This window comes from Euphorbia lathyris, chromosome 10, assembly GCF_963576675.1.
Source record: "Euphorbia lathyris chromosome 10, ddEupLath1.1, whole genome shotgun sequence".
In the NCBI taxonomy this organism is placed as follows: Eukaryota; Viridiplantae; Streptophyta; class Magnoliopsida; order Malpighiales; family Euphorbiaceae; genus Euphorbia; species Euphorbia lathyris.
Window position 1 is genome coordinate 57915424 of NC_088919.1, and position 16826 is coordinate 57932249.

At 34.4% G+C, this 16826-nt stretch overlaps 2 protein-coding genes and 1 pseudogene across 11 annotated transcripts; 2 read left to right on the forward strand and 1 right to left on the reverse strand.

The window, feature by feature from the left end:
• Positions 1-1960: 1960 nt before the first annotated feature.
• Positions 1961-9057, reverse strand: LOC136208473 (V-type proton ATPase subunit D-like). 8 transcript variants are annotated; one of them, XR_010677171.1, is made up of 7 exons: positions 8965-9057; positions 8833-8861; positions 6530-7427; positions 5876-5960; positions 5662-5754; positions 5264-5570; positions 1961-2350 (listed from the first exon to the last, which is right to left on the reverse strand). XR_010677171.1 is itself a non-coding variant. In XM_065999384.1 (3 exons), exon 3 carries the CDS (start codon positions 7414-7416, stop codon positions 6631-6633), a length of 786 nt encoding a protein of 261 aa, XP_065855456.1. In that variant the 5' UTR covers positions 7417-7427; positions 8833-8861; positions 8965-9057; the 3' UTR covers positions 6281-6630. The 8 variants fall into 8 exon arrangements, 2 of the variants coding, with proteins under 2 accessions (XP_065855456.1, XP_065855457.1); XR_010677170.1 differs by having other exon boundaries at positions 1961-4379; XR_010677169.1 differs by having other exon boundaries at positions 1961-4391.
• LOC136208174 (iridoid oxidase-like) lies at positions 3977-5160 on the forward strand (annotated as a pseudogene).
• Positions 9058-9752: 695 nt separating the features above from the next.
• On the forward strand, positions 9753-15169 carry LOC136208472 (uncharacterized). 3 transcript variants are annotated; one of them, XM_065999381.1, is made up of 9 exons: positions 9753-9991; positions 11381-11481; positions 12075-12191; positions 13472-13665; positions 13750-13855; positions 13929-14076; positions 14172-14311; positions 14391-14557; positions 14629-15169. In XM_065999381.1, the coding sequence occupies exons 2-9, from the start codon at positions 11421-11423 to the stop codon at positions 14920-14922; spliced, it is 1227 nt and encodes a 408-aa protein (XP_065855453.1). In that variant the 5' UTR covers positions 9753-9991; positions 11381-11420; the 3' UTR covers positions 14923-15169. The 3 variants fall into 3 exon arrangements, with proteins under 3 accessions (XP_065855453.1, XP_065855454.1, XP_065855455.1); XM_065999383.1 differs by lacking the exon at positions 9753-9991 and adding an exon at positions 13181-13245 and having other exon boundaries at positions 11459-11481; XM_065999382.1 differs by lacking the exon at positions 12075-12191.
• Positions 15170-16826: the final 1657 nt, after the last annotated feature.

The window sequence follows — 16826 nt, forward strand, 5'->3', positions numbered from 1 at the left end:
TATATACACTGTCATTTGTGCATCAAACCAATAATTTGATATCAAGTAACATTTCAATTATTTATATCAAATTATAAAGGGAAAAATTATACAAAAATTCACATTCTAAAAATTATTTACAACTATATCAAGTTATAGTTTTGGATTATGTCAAACTAGTAAAATCAGTATTTTTAATATATTTTAAGTATTAGAATTTATAAATTAGAAGTCTAGAATATATTTTCTAGGGTTTATGATTTATGAATTGGAGGCTAGAATTTTTAAATTATGGTGTGAAATCATAATATATAAACAATAATAACATATTAAGAATTAATTTTTGTGATATGACTTGATTGTAATTTTGTATTTAATTATAATATTCATGTATTTGACCCAATTATAAACCCACCTTAAAACATAAAAGATAGCATCAAATTATTATTTTCGCGCACGAATAACGTGGTATAGTAAAATTTCTCCCAAAAAATTATGCTAGGTTTTATTATAAAAAAGTCATATATCAATTCGTAAATGAGACTTTCTAATTGGTGGGAATACAAATGCTTCCCTCAAAGTCAATTCTTAACTTAATTTTATCAATATAAAAGTAATTTTTTATTTTGTCATAATCAACAAAAATAATATTAAAATTTCATTGTCTGGAAGTTTAAGCAACTTCAATTCATTTAATATATATAAATAGAATATGTATTCTATTTTAATATGCAACCTTATACGATTTTGTTCCATATATTGATAGAAAAGTAATAGCTATCATCACGGTTCAATTCTTCTAAGAGAAAAAATAGAGGAAATGGATTCCGACATTAATGGTTCGTTTGCTTCGTTTACTTTTCTCTTTTTGATCACAATGTTTCTAGTTCAGAAAAGGAGACAGTCAAGCAAGCAACAACAGCCAGGGCCACCAGCCTGGCCGCTCGTCGGGAACATATTCGATCTAAGAAGCAATCCACATCAGATTATATAAACTCAGATTCAAGTATGGAGATATACTTTGATTAAGATTGGGATGGACTAATACTCTAGTTATTCAGACAACCAAGGTGGCTGAAATGCTATTCAAGAATCATGATGCTTCAAGTTACTGAAGCTTGGACAGCTCATAACTACACAAAGGGATCACTTTGTGTCGGCCGGTGATGCACATAAAACGTATGTGTGCTTCTAGAGCAAGTGCACCCTATTGTATCAAGTAATACAGTATACCTTAGTACAAAGATCAATCTAATGGAGATTTCGTAACAAGCATTAGTTATCCAAACAGATTTCTGAAGTCTAGACGAATGATTTAAAAGGATTGGGTTGTGATCGAAACTAAAACGATTGTTGTTGAAATTATTTGATAAAAACACTAAGGGTTCAGGTTCACTTCCTCAGCCTGAGTTAAATGAAGTTTATTAAAATAAAACAAGATGGAAAAAAAATGACTAAAGATGATAATTTCTCCGCATGGAACTCGATCCCAAGACCCTGGTTCACCTTCTTCTAATTCTTCACTCCTATTTACCAAACCGGGCCAATAGTTACATAAACATGACAAGAAAGCTTAAGCTCAATGAGAAATCCTAGCAATAGAATGCTAGAAGCCACATCGATTTGCTATCGGTCTAAGAATGTAGTTTTCCGTTAATCACTTGTTACTATGGTGAGTAAAAAGCAACTAAATGAAATGTAGATTAAAGCTTACGTTCTTAGTTCTTTTGACACATTCTTTTGAGCGTTTACTTAATAAAACTTCGAACTTAACTCAAGACATTAGAAAGATTCTCCTCATCCTTAGTTGGGACAATTAGTTCATGATCATTGGATTGAACTCAACTGAAATTAACTGAAACTGAGTGAAAGTCATAGAAAGTGAAAAATGAAAATAGGAAATGAAAACTTTTACTTCAAACTATAATCTTAACTACAAAACAAAGAGGAAATGAACTTCAAAGCTAGAAATAGTACTTAGAATATATAAAAAAAAAAAAAAAAAAAAAAAAAAAAACTAGAAGTAAACAATAGAAAAATGCCCAAAATCTTGGCTACAACGGATTGAATTTTCCTCCTACACCTCATGTCTATTTATAGGCCAAGGATTGCTCCAATTTAGATGCAATTCTGAAACTGATGATTGGTAACCTCCAAAACACTGATTTGTGCATCAAATGGCTTTGAGAAGTTCAACTGAGGAAGGATATGCGTGTGCCTTGAGATGAGGAGCCGTCTACTTGCAAGTGCAAAATTTTGTAGGTCTCGATGTGCTAAAGACATAGTTTTCTTGCGAATTTTGGAGGTCTCATTGAGACCTACCCCTAGAACTTGGTGGTTCTTCTTTCTTTTAACAAGGTCTCGCCGAGATCTATGCAAGTGGCCAAAATTGTGTCAAATCCATTGAATTATGTCCTCATTTTGTCCTATAGTTCATTATTCAATAACTTTGTGAGGTGTGTAAAAGTGTGAGAAATATGCTGAAAACTTATGCAATTAAGTGAAAGTGTGTGATAACGAATGAAATTACAACTTAAAGAGAAATCTAATAAAATTGACACTAAAATACTAGGAAATTACACAAAAATGGATGAAAATACGACTAAGAAATGCAATAAAAGTAGACGGCAACAACATCCCCAAACTTTAAGCTTTTGTTTGTACTCAACCAAATTGAATCCGAAAACAAAACTAGAAGACCAAGTGCTTGAATAGATCGATAAAGAGACAAAGTTTTATTTCAAGTAACAAAGTAGAAGATCCTAAGTTTGAACCGTCTGAATTATGACAAACATCTTAAATAGCTAGACATTTTTGAATTCATAATTTGATCATATGTTAGACATTTTTCCAATAGTCGCTGTTTAATGAAGCTGTTAAAACACCTTGCATGGAATTCGCTCAAGTGCTTCGGGTAAGGTGTTTTTCTCTCGATTTCCTCCACCACTATGCTACCTTACTGAAATTTGATGAAAAGGACTTAATTCGGGTTGTATTGTAAGGTTAAGGTATGGGTGTGAATGTGATGGTAATGTGGTTTAAGAATCATGCAGAGTTTCTCAATTTGAGTGACTGTTAGGTACTTGAGTAAACCGTTTTATTTATTTATTTTATTTTTTTATTATTGAGGAATATGAAGAATGTATTCCCTAGGGATGATATACACGAGCCAAGTATGTATTCATTTTTTCTTTGGTGCTCGTTTTATTTTCTAGACTCATGGTGCCTTGAATGGGGGTTAGTTTAGAAACTCGTAGATTCTGAGAGTTTTGGGTTGAAAGTGATAGTGTCGGCTTATATTGTGGTGAAAGAAAGGAAGGGCAAGGCTCAAATATGGTGAACAACGGAAGTTGATTTCGGGTAGATTAATAGTTCGTGTGGTGGTGAATAAAGGAAGGCTTAACTCATATCAAATTCCTTGTTCGGTGTGTATGATTTTGATCAGTATTTGATGCAAGCCCTATAGTTACAGACGAGTGCGGATCCCACATCAAAAAGAACAATTGAGCTGTTTGGTGTGCTCAAATCTTAAAATAGCTTTCAATGGGTATTTATGTGCTAACAAGTTCAAATACCTCAACCATTGGTAAAGGTCTAAAGATGAGTACTAATTCAGACAGTGCTATTTAAGATTTTACTCTATGACCCAGACAGTTCAATTTTAGCATTTTAGCATTGTTAAATGAAAGTTTACCCTATCAAATGTTAATACCATTCAAGACTTGGTTTTAAAGTTTGTTTTGGGGATCAATTATACCCTAGGACAGCTATTGCTTTTGGTCGGGGGTGTGTTGCAAAGACACTAAAACTGGAAGTAAAAATCACAAAAAGAAAAACTAACTATGCGAAAATGAAAAAAATAAATGGACACATATAAACTTCATTTCCTATCTTTGCTTTTCCCCTCATTAAGTTGAAGCAATAATCCGCAAAAGTGCGCAAAACATAGTAAAAAGAAGAAAAGATAGGAGATACTCCCTCAATCTGGCAAGTGCCAATGAGGCTCGTTGGCGTAGTGGGTCATGGAGCTCTCGAAGCGGGCATTACAGCGAGCATTGTCGGCTTGCATGGTGGCGATGTTGGCACGAGCGTCTCTGAGAGACTCCTGATACTGTAGTTGCAATTGCTCCATCCTTGCCAAGGATTCAGGAGCAGCTGAACAACGAGGAGAATCAGGAGAACTAGAGATATCCAAATATGTATTTATCATGACATTTAACCTCGTGGGAAACCTTGTACTTTCCAAGGATCTTGTCAACTCCAAATCGGAAGAAGGAAATGATTTCTTCCATGCCATGGACAAGGTGATGGAGCTTGGTGGCAAGCCGAATTTTGCTGATTTCTTTCCGTTTTTGAAAAGAATGGATCCCCAGAGGATTAAGAAGAACTTTAGCAAACATCTGGGACGAACTCTGAGTATTATTGAGAAGTTTGTGAAGGAAAGAATTGAAGATCGTAAATTAAAGAAACACAAAGATAGTAAAGACTTATTAGACACATTCTTGGAATATAATGAATCAGGTGACGATGGAAGACAAGGACAGGAACCAATTTCAACCCATAATATGCTTATAATCATAGTGGTAAACAAATAAGAACTCCTGTTAAATATTTGCTACTGAGTTTCAGAGTCTAAGATTTTACAAATTTTCATCGACTCTATATTTGCACCAAGAAATGTTTTTTGGAGGAACAGAAACTACAAGTGCGACTATTGAATGGGTGATGACAGAACTATTCCGCAATCCAGAATCAATGAGAAGGGTTAAAGAAGAGCTGAATAGAATTGTTGGGCTAAAAAGGAAGGTCGAGGAGAGTGACATAGATCAACTCCCATATTTGCAGGCAGTGATCAAAGAATCAATGAGGTTACATCCTGTAGTCCCACTGTTAGTGCCGCGAAATGCATTAGAAGATACAAATTTCAAGGGATATATCATACCTAAAGATACACGAATTTTTGTAAACATACAAATTTCAAGGGATATATCACACCTAAAGATACACAAATTTTTGTAAACGCATGGGCAATAGGAAGAGACCCAGAAGCTTGGGAGGATCCATTGAGTTTCAAGCCTGAAAGATTTTTAGACTCAAATATTCAGTACAGAGGACAAAACTTTTGAGTTGCTTCCCTTTGGATCTGGAAGAAGGATTTGTGTGAGAAATAATCCACCATGATGAATGCTTATTCTATACGTTTCAATTTCAACAACTACCCCTAACAAATCAGAAATTTACTGCTTAAACAAATTCACAGGCCAAAAACAATAATACTAGTTACCTGAATGAAATAGCAATTTCGTTGCGGAACTTCTCAAGTGCCTTATCCATAATCTCCAAAGGAGAGGAGCCTTGGCCAACTTCTCAAATCTTCTACCTCTACTTTCACTGCAAATTCCAGATTTTACTTAAGATTCTGCAAAGAAGATCATGGCAGAATGATGGTCCTAATTTTACTTAAGATTCTGCAGCTTCGCTTCTTATATAGTTTTGTGTAGTTGAGTGATCACTCATATATATATATATATATAGTTTTGTGTAGGAGAGGAGCCTTGGCCAACTGCTCAAATCTTCTACCCCTACTTCCGCTGCAAATTCCAAGGCAAATTTTAACACCTTATTCAACTGTAAAATCAATTTTGTGGTTAAAAGTACGGGTCTGGAGCATATAAAACTTACCAGGGGCGCATTCCAGTCACAGGCTTCATGGCGATGTTGAATAGATTCACCGCTGCCGGCCGATCCAGAGCCGAAACGGACTGAATTGCGGAACTGAAAATAAAAACTCAAATTTATTACCAGAAAAATCATCAAAAACAAAAGCAAAGCATATTTTTCAAAATCATACGAACAAACGAAAGAAAAATAATTTAATAAATAATGAACAACTTACTTGAATAATTGGAAGCATAAATCTCAGTTGCAGAAGAAGAAACACTGAAAGCCATTACAGAATCTAAAAAGAAGATCGATTTTCTCTGTTTGAACAAAGCAAAATGAATTGCTATAAGGTCCTGTAGGGAGAACAATAAGGAGAAAGGGGAGGGAAAAAGATAAGAACAAAGGCAGGTTTAAATGGATGTTGAACTGGATCAAATGGGAGGTCTATTTACATATTTAATCTATTTACTCAACCTACTACATATCTAGACTGTTTAAATTGACAGTTGTATCCACTCCAACACGTGCTCTCAAAGAAATTGAAGTTGTAAAGTGGAAACGGAAGAACTATTTCTCATGTTAAAAAAATTCAAACTTTTTGGAAAGGAAACAATTGAAATTGTCTTCACACTGAAAATAAAAGAATAATAATCTTTGAATTCTGGATATTCTCACTAAAAGATTGAAAATAACCCAAATATAATTTATGGCGTCCTCATAAGCAGATGCTAATACTTGATACTGAAATTAAATAGCTTCTTTATCTGCTCAAATCCAGCTTTGCAAAACAGATAAGCTGAGGCAACTAACCAATGACTCCACGAACTTTTTCAAACCAATACAGTGATGAAATAATATAAACAATAAATAGAGCCATAGATTTTGCCTTTTATTCAACATCTAAAAACAACTGCAGATCCCTCAGCATATACCGAGCACCAAGCCGAAGCCGCACATCCTAAGGAAGAACATAAACTAAGTTTTAGATCAGAAAATTATATCCTCGTCCTTCTCCATGGCTGCAGACAGCATGTTGTGTGCTGATTTTAATGAAACTCCTTTCTGCAAAGAGACTTTCTCTGCAAACTGTTCCTCGGCAAATTGCTTTGCAGAAGCAAGTTGTCTCTCAATTTCCCTTTTCTTATACCCTTGGATTTTCTTTAGCCTGAAGAAATCTTCCCTTTCAAGCTCATCCAACTCTCCCTTGATGTAACTTATTGTATTTTCCAATTTGGGCTTCACAACATTCTCTAGTGCGTTAACCCTGCGATTTGTTGTCTTTATCGCCTCATCAAGTGTTAAAAATGATGTCTGGAGTGAAGCAAGCTCAACAAGAAGCTCAATTGATTTCACATAAGCAGCACGACAGGCCTGAACTTGTTGGCCACCTCTAGCCAATCCAGTCAGGTCATTCCTGGTATCACTTTCAGTGAAATACTCGAACTTAGGAAGCTTCACACCAGCAACATTCTCTTGTCGGGATCGAACTTTGAGTGAGGCATTTTGGACATTCTCAAGGACAACGTGCTTGATGTTATCACCAGCAACATACTTAGCTTCAGTTAGGGCAAATGATGAGGTTTTCATAATCTCTCCCATTGATTCTTTTGTCGAAACAATCTTCTTGAGGATTTGACGGAACTGCACAGTCAAAGCATCACTCTTCTTCTTGAGAAGAGCATGACCTCTTGTAGCACCAACAAGACGAGCTTTAACAACAGCAAGCATTGTAACAGTTGGAACCACATTCAAGCGTTGACTTTGGCCTGACATATTTCAAAAATCTAAACAAAAAGAAAGAAACATGTGTCAGCAATTAAATGCAAAAAGAATGTAGCAACCCACTTTTTTATAAGGAAAAGGAAAGGATGTGTTTATGCAAAAGGAGATTATCTTGGGCATACAAGTTTTAATAACATCAACATGAAGTCGGAGCAATCCCAAACAAGATCTTCTCTAATAGGCCAAATTCTCTTTCATATTCATACTTAAATCCTAAATTTGTTTCCAATCCACAACTGTCATTTCAAATTGAAATCACTGAGATGCAATTGATTCCTAGATAAGGCATAAACACTTCATAAATTTGTTCCTCTTAACAGAGTTTCAACAAGCATCGAAACAGTATGCTGATTAAATAGTATAATGGTCATGTCTTCTATTATAACTAGTGTTGCTTTCTCATAAAAAGACTAAATCATTAACATACCAATATATGAATATATAGAACTCATTGAACATGTCAGTACAAGGATGAATAACTAGAACAAACAGAAAATTAAGAATGCATCAACACATTTCAAGATCTAAGAAAATAGAACTCGGAAAACCTAGCTAATTCCATACAAGATACAAAAAATTCACCATCTAATTCTAGGGGTGAGCAGCAGTTGATTTGGTTCAATGAATAAACAAAAAAAGAAAAACAAAATCATCTAAACTTTCAGATCAAAGCAAACTGAGGTATTCAAAGAACCAAATTGATTGAGCCAAAATTTTGTTTTAGTTTCATCGGTTTTGGCTTTGAGCAACATTATTGGAATCTTTTTGTTGTCAAAGCTCGAAACTTATTTTTATTTAATAACAATCTGAAAACTATGCTAATATATTGAACTAAAAAACCAAGCAGCTATACTATAGTAACTAAAGAAAATACAAAATCAATAAATATAACTGAATTTCCATTTTTGAAGCAGATCACATGTAATTGAACTGATAATCATGTTAAAACAAAAAGCACCATGAATCAATTAATTTCTAATAATCTATCAGAATATAGAACAAACCAAAAACATATAAAACATCATAAAAAGAATTAAAACCTGAGTTGGGAGAGGATGATGTGCAAATGATCAAGCTCAAACGTGTGGGCAGCAGCTTACTTAACCACATAGACACAATAACACAATCCAATGGCATATTATGAGACTGACAAATCAACATAAGGATAATTGATTGGCATAGGGAATAAAAATAAAATAGTTGGGAATTTCTATTATATGTTTGGTATGTTGGATAGGGATAGTATATTACCCCTACATTAAATAATATATCTTGAATTAGGTTAGATTAGGTTTACAGATTTAGGATTAGGAGAAATCAAGCATCAAATTAATTAATAAAAGCAACTCTTTTAACCCAAATACAGAATCAGAAAGAAAGATAATGAATCAGAAGAATAAAACTGACCTTAAACAGGGAGCTAAGAAAATAGTAGCCTGGAGAAAGGAAGAGAGAGGAGAGTATTAGGGCTTCCGTATAAACATGCCACTTAATAAAATTGGAAACCAGCAGCAAGAAGAAAACCATGAAGACACATACCTAGTGAAGGACAAGGAGAAGCGGGGTAGAAGATGAAGCTTCGCCAAGTGAGAAACAAATGGGGGAGCTTCTGTTCCAAGAAGAAGGCTGAGTTCAAGGAAGGAGATCAATAAGTTAGATTTTTCTTGATATTTCTTTTATTCAGAACGACGGCGTTTCATGTAAGTGGAACGAAGTCGTTTTGCCTAAAATAATTAGCAAAAAAAAAAAGTAATTAATTTATTAAATCTATATTCTGACAAAACACACTGTTTAATCCCTGTATTTTCAAAAACACATGGTAAGGTCCCTAACCTTTTTATCGATGAACTGTTTAGTCCCTAAGATTTTTCTCAATGAGCTATTTAGTCTCTACCGTTAGACTCTTATGAAGATTCTATTAGTAAATTTGCATTAGCTGAAACATCTTTCGTCATCACCGAAGCAAATTAAACTCACAATTGAGGGCAAGAGGATTTCCACCTTCAATTCTAACACGAAGAGTAAGCGAGAGAGATTTGAGTCGATTTCTACCTTCAATTCAAACAGGAAGAGTAAGCATGAGTGATTCGATTATGGGTTAGAGACTCAATCATTTTTTCCGTTTTTTTTTGTGAGCGCGAGTTGTGAGAGAAAGAGACGGAGGTGTGAATTGCTTTTGACTGATAAATAGTAAAGAGTAATTTAGTTATTTCTGAATTCATAAACTGTAAAAAATCTAATAAACAGACTCACGGTGTGTTTTTGAAAATACGCAAATATGTTTTGTCAAAGCATAGCAACTAATAAATTAATTACCAAAAAAATAAAAACCCTCTGACCGATCTCTGCCTCCCTCATTCTTGTCAATAACACAACCGGCAAAAGAACTCCTAATCTGCTAAATCCCTAACCTCTCGATCTCTCCATCAATTTCGAATTCACCAACCCAAACTCCTAGTATGCACTTCTCTCTCAGTCTTTGCCGTCGTCCATCCGTCCATCTTCCTCTTTCAACTTGAACTTCAAAAACGACTTATTTACAGATCTCGAACCAGGAGGAGCAAAAGTAAGGCTGAAACGAATTTGTAATTTTGTTCTTAATGGCTTTGCTTCAAACAAATTTGTTGTTCTTAGTGTTGTTATTTTCTTAACTGCTTTTCTTCCTACCAATTTGTTATTTTGTTGTTCTGTTCTTAATTGTTATGCTTCTTTTTATGTTATTTACTTATTCAAGTGAAGTGGCTTATTTGCTTCAAACAAATTTGTAATTATGTTGTTCTGTAGTTTTGTGGAACCTGTGTTCTTAGTCTGAAGCAATTTAACATTTAGTAATTTAACAAAACTTGAAGCAATTGTTAGTTTGATTTTTAGAGGGAATATGAAATTAGTTTGTGGAAATAGGGAATGTGCAATACTCTCCTGAAGTTATAATTGTGAGTCATTTGATTCAATTTTCGTTACTGAATGTGAATTGCTAATTGTAATTCCTTTTTCTTCTGAATAGTTAATAGCAAATTGGTTTCAATTTTTAAGAGTTTAATTGCAATAAACATTATCAAATAACCTGAAGTTGTAGAGATATTAACTCAGGATTATTGTGTTATCAATCTTTGTTATTGTAGTATTCAATTTTATGTTTTATTTGGCTGAGCAACTGTGCTTATGGCTGCTCTGATTAATTACTTTGTACTTTTTATTTATATGTAATCTGCAATAGATAATATGTTCTCTATGTAGTTTTTCTTTATCTGTAATTTTATGTTTTATTTGGCTGAATTCTTTGCCTAAATGCTCTGTTGTTCTTCTTATTGTTGTTTTAAACTAAGTATGGTGACTATGGTCTATTTTGTAGCAAAACTGAGAGCTATTTGATATAGGATTGTACTTCTTCAATTAATGTATGATCTCTCACAGCTTAAACGGAAGTCTCTTGTAGGAAAAATTTGATGTGCTTTTATTTTTAATGATTTGATTGTCATTTTATTATTTTACAGTTTTATTATAGAGGTATAATTTATTTCTAATCAAGAATGGAAAAGTCAAAGTCCAAAAAGTCCAAAGATCTATAGAGTTATATTTATTATTTTTACACTCTATATTTAGTTTGCCCCCACTAGTTTAAAATCTTGGATCCGTCCCTGACGGGTATGGGATGCAAAACATATACCCGTTAGGATAATGGGAAGAGTACGAGTAATTAAAAAATAAACGGGTAAGGGTTTGGCATTGGCACTACCCGCGGGTACCCTACCCGTTGCCATCCCTAGACTACAGAACCACCTTTCTGACTTCCTCAATTTTCTCTTGGTGTCTTTCTACACCCATTATCAGTGAGGTTTTTTCTTGCTCCTCTCTCTCTCTCTCTCATTTTTTTCCCTTTCTTGATTGTTCTTGCTAAACCACAATTGTGTATCGAAATTCACTGCTAATTTTCTGTCTGTTTATATCTGAAAAGGGTGTGGTTGTGTTGCAATTCTCATAGAAGCAAGAAAAATATGGAGAGAAAAAGGAGCTCAAAGTTGAATATCGCAATAATTCATCCAGATCTTGGCATAGGTAACTTTATCTTAAGCTCTGTCTCCTTTTTCTTATGAAGGTTGATATGAATAATCATTAGCATGTATAGAACTTAAAAAGTGAAATTATCACTTCGATTAAGGCTGTGAGATTACTTAAGAAGTTAAGATAATAGATTTTGGTTTCTCTTATTGACTATCTATCTACAAGCGTTCAAACGTTTGTTGTTGGATGAGATGAGATCCTAATTTAGAAAGAAAATAATGAATCTTCATTCGTCTTAGAACAACAAATTTCTAGCTTCTACTCTAGGAGAAAGGGAAAGTCTGTATATGGTTGCAACTTGCAGGCTTTCACTGCAAAATTTGGTTCTGTTCTGGAAACTGGGAAGTTTGAATATAGAGGATTTATCTATTCTGGACAAGGCACAAAAGAGGATTTCATATCTCTTTTTTTTAACCATGTTGTTTCATATGAAATATACGCTTTATGCTATTAGAAGTAATGGCTGTTTTTCTCCTCTTTTCCATATTGTATGCTGTGCAGTGTCACTTATGTGATAAATGTTCCTCTTCTATTGTGCTTATCATTTTCAGTTATATTTTTTTAGTGTGTTTTATAATGTTCTCTAGGTGGAGCCGAAAGACTAATTGTTGATGCGGCTGTTGAGCTTGCTTCCCATGGCCATAGTGTTCATATTTTTACATCTCACCATGATAAAAATCGATGCTTTGAAGAAACTATTTCTGGTAAGTGACTTGTAATTCGTTGGCTCAATACATACGCAGCCCTTTCAACTTGGCCCCAAACACCAGTTGACCCCCTAAACTTTAAAAACGACAGAATGACCCCTGAACTTGCTTAAAATAACAAGATTAACCTCCTTTCCTACTTGACAGAGAGAGTGAATGGAAAACATAATCAGGCACATCAGAGACATCTAATATCACCAAAATAAAAAAATTGAAAATTAAAAAACTAATGATGAGGTCAGTTATTTTCATATAAAGATAAAAAAGTAAATGGTCAATGCATTGTGTCATCCATGCTTTTTATCGTTTGACGAAACCAAGGCGAATGTGTTTCAATTCCAGCTATGCCATGTGTAAATTACAGTGGCAAGGATTAAGAAATAACGAATTTTACAAGTTTAGATAGTTAATAGGTCAAATTTTTACAACTTTATGTACTTGATATGTCGTTTTCAAAGTTTAGGGGACAGTAGGCGTTTGGGGCCAAGTTGAAGGGGCAAGGTATGTATTAAGCCCTATGTTGCACGGAAACTGACACCGGGAAACTTTATTTCTAAAAGAATATAGCTAGGAGACGGTATTGGAAACAGAAAAGAAACGGAACGGAAACGGACATGAAACGCGGAAACTCTAGTGTATAAGAGTTTCCGTGCAACATAGATTAAGCCTAATTTATTTGTTGTCATTATGTCATAATATCAGTTATGTTGTTTGAGGTTTTGTATTCATGGATTAGAAAAATATATTCTAATTTGTCTTGGTCTTTAAGTTGGTCAGTTTGAATTTTAGAAAATATAATTTACTGAAAAATTCTGTGATTTTAGAGAAATTAATGTTACGGGCTCAACCAATATGTACTTGTGAAAACAGGGAAGGATCGTCAAACATGATTTCATATTGCAAAGATTGAGGAAGAGAAAAGTGGCATTTTATTGATCAATGAGATATCAGTTATATGATTTGTGTATTTCATCATATCTTTGCAGTTGCATGTTGCAGAAGACTAACTATACGAGTTCACCCTGCTTAAAGCTGAGTTTAGGATTATGTGGTAATTCCTCGTAAAAGAAAGAACTGTTCCATTGAAAAATAGTGGAAATTATTTAAAGAAAAAGAAGAAGCTTCTTTCCCTTATACATTTCAGGGAAGTGATAATTGAGGTGACGATTGTGCTTATGTAGACCTTGAACCATAACTCTACATGATGTTCTTATAATAATTTACATGCTGTACCAACCTGAGATTAAGTGTACCATTAACTTAAATTTCCTTTGCAGGTATCTTCCCTGTGAGTGTATATGGTTCCTTTCTACCTCGGCACATATTTTATCGTCTACATGCACTATGCGCATATCTGCGGTGTATTTTTGTTGCTCTATGCATGCTGTTCCTGTATCCATCATTTGATGTCATATTGGCAGATCAGGTGTCTATTGTCATCCCCCTGTTGAAACTTAAAAAATCAACAAAGGTAGAATACATTTCCTAGTTGATCTGTGGCTTTTAGGCTCTTGACGACATGGAATGGAATTTCACAAATGGTCTGTGTATCCAGGTTGTATTTTACTGTCATTTCCCTGACCTATTACTAGCTCAACACACTACCGCTCTTCGGAGGTTATATAGGAAACCCATTGACTTCGCGGAAGAAATTACAACTGGTACGCTTTCCTATTATCAGGTTGTAACGAGCCATGTTTCTGACTGTTACCAAATTGCTTTTGGAGCCTGCAGGAATGGCAGATATGATCCTTGTTAATAGCAAATTTACTGCATCTACCTTTGCCAAGACATTCACCCAGCTCCATTCACGAGGAATTCAACCAGCTGTTCTATACCCTGCTGTAAATGTGGACCAATTTGAGGAACCACATTCTTATAAGTAACCAACATACATATTTGCAAATCTCATGAATCCGCATGGTTTTGAAATGTTATGTTTATTTCTCTTTGTTCTTTTGTGTTTATGTGGTGTAGATTGAATTTTCTGTCCATAAATCGGTTTGAAAAGAAAAAGAACATCGAATTAGCAGTTTCAGCCTTCGCTATGCTACGCACCCTCGATGAGCATTCTCTTCAAAATTCCAATATAGCTGATACCACTTTGACTATTGCAGGTAAGGTCCTTAACTACTCCTTTATTTGGCTCAATTGGCTGTTCTTGCTTCTTCATTCACAACATGTTTCATGATTCAGGTGGATATGATAAACGGCTGAGAGAGAATGTTGAATACTTGGAGGAGCTGAAAAGCTTAGCAGCAAGAGAAGGGGTGATTGATCGGGTTAAATTCATAACCTCTTGCTCAACAGCTGAAAGAAATGCTCTTCTTTCCGAATGTCTCTGCGTCATTTATACACCAAAGGTGCAATATCATTATTAGCTCATGACATCGATTATCAAATTAAGGTTGATAAATTATAGAATTAAATGTAGGATGAACATTTCGGGATTGTTCCGCTGGAGGCAATGGCAGCTCATAAGCCCGTAATTGCATGCAACAGTGGGGGTCCTGTGGAAACAGTAAAGGATGGAGTTACAGGATTTCTTTGTGAATCCACTCCTAAAGATTTCTCTCTGGCAATGGCTAAACTCATTCAAGATACCCAGATGGCGAAAACTATGGGAAAAGAGGCACGCCGACATGTAAATGAGTCGTTTTCTACCAGGATTTTTGGCCAGCATTTGAATGAGTACCTGGTAAATATTGCAAGTAGTAAGGAGGATTAAGAATCACCAGAGTGAACTGTGAAATTCAACCATTCTTTACAAAAGACAAATTATAGATAGATTGCTAAATTTGAGGGATTGACATGACGTTGATGTTGGAGTGGTGATTTTTGACCAAAATGAAATGATGTGATCTTAAGCATCATTTAATCAGAATTTATTAATTGGATTTTATTTTGTAAAAGAATAGAAATAGATTTAAGAGCTGGAAATATCATCCCTACCGTAAATTTGGTTTATTTTGTCATTTACTGTTGAAATTTGAGGGATATTATCTAGTATCTTTCTTACTAGATATCCGGCTCAAGTTCTATCTCGTCCCAATTTCTATCTAGATAGATTGACATTCGATTTTTGATTGTTGAAAGCGATTGTAAGGAAGTTATTCCACTTATCCCGAGCTCCAAGCTCTTATCCCGTCTCTCACCTAGCTAAAAATCTTCTCAATTTCGTTAGAAGCTATGCCTTCAATGATATTTATACCAAGTTTGTTCACATCTATAGAGTAGCGGATCAAATACATCGAAATTATGGCTAGAATGGGTACTTCCTACACTTGGGTATTACCGTTCTTATAGATTCCTCAAATTAGGTCCATATTTCGTTTTCATTCAAAAATCTAATTTCCTCAATATTCAGCTACATAAAAGACATGCTTCAACATGAATATAAAATAATCTGTAATCCTTATCATCAGCCACCTATATTATATTGTATTATGTGGTATCATTAATTTGACAAAATATCACGTACTTTCCTCTCTGAGTAATCAAAATTCCTTAAATGACATTGCTCGGAGCATTCAGGAAGACCTACCTAAGATCACTCTTCCTCAGGCTTCTCATTCCTTAATCCTTTTTGTTCTTTTCCTTTTCTTTCTTTTCTGTAATCCTTATCATCAGGCAGTTATATTATATTGTATTCCGTGGTGTCATCAATTTGACAAAATATCACGTACTTTCCTCTCTGAGTAATTAAAATTCCTTAAATGACATTGCTAGGAGCATTCAGGAAGATCTACCTGAGATCACTCTTCCTCAGGCTTTTCATTCCTTAATCCTTTTTGTTCTTTTCCTTTTCTTTCTTTTCTGTAATCCTTATCATGAGCCATCTATATTATATTATATTTTGTGGTGTCATCAATTTGACAAAATATCACGTACTTTCCTCTTTGAATAATTAAAATTCTTTAAATGACATTGCTAGGAGCATTCAAGATAGCTGAGATCACTCTTCCTCAGGTTTCTCATTCCTTAATCCTTTTTGTTCTTTTTCTTTTCTGTAATCCTTATCATCAGTCATCTATATTATATTGTATTATGTGGTGTCATCGATTTGACAAAATATCACGTACTTTCCTCTCTGGGTAATTAAAATTCCTTAAATGACATTGCTAGGAGCATTCAGGAAGAGCTAGCTGAGATCACTCTTCCTCAGGCTTCTCATTCCTTAATCATTTTTGTTCTTTTCCTTTTCTTTCTTTTCTATAATTCTTATCATCAACCAACTTTATTATATTGTATTCTGTGGTGTCATCAATTTGACAAAATATCACATACTTTCATCTCTAAGTAATCAAAATTCCTTAAATGACATTGCTAGGAGCATTCAGAAAGACCTACCTGAGATCACTCTTCCTCGGGCTTCTCATTCCTTAATCCTTTTTATTCTTTTCCTTTCCTTTCTTTTCTGTAATCCTTATCATCAACAACTATATTATATTGTATTCTGTGGTGTCATAAATTTGATAAAATATCACATACTTTCCTCTTTGAGTAATCAAAATTCCTTTGATGATATTGCTAGGAGCATTCAGGAAGACCTAGCTGAGATCACTCTTCCTCAGACTTCTCATTCATTAATCATTTTTTTTTTCCTTTTCTTTCTTTTATGTGTTTGTGTTG

Coding starts and splice junctions, on each gene's coding strand:
- LOC136208473 (XM_065999384.1), bottom strand. CDS start 7,416: ATGTCAGGCCAAAGTCAACGCTTGAATGTGGTTCCAACTGTTACAATG.
- LOC136208472 (XM_065999381.1), top strand. CDS start 11,421: ATGGAGAGAAAAAGGAGCTCAAAGTTGAATATCGCAATAATTCATCCA. Junction 12,192..13,471: donor CTTTGAAGAAACTATTTCTG/GTAAGTGACTTG, acceptor TTTCCTTTGCAG/GTATCTTCCCTGTGAGTGTA. Junction 13,856..13,928: donor CGCGGAAGAAATTACAACTG/GTACGCTTTCCT, acceptor TGGAGCCTGCAG/GAATGGCAGATATGATCCTT.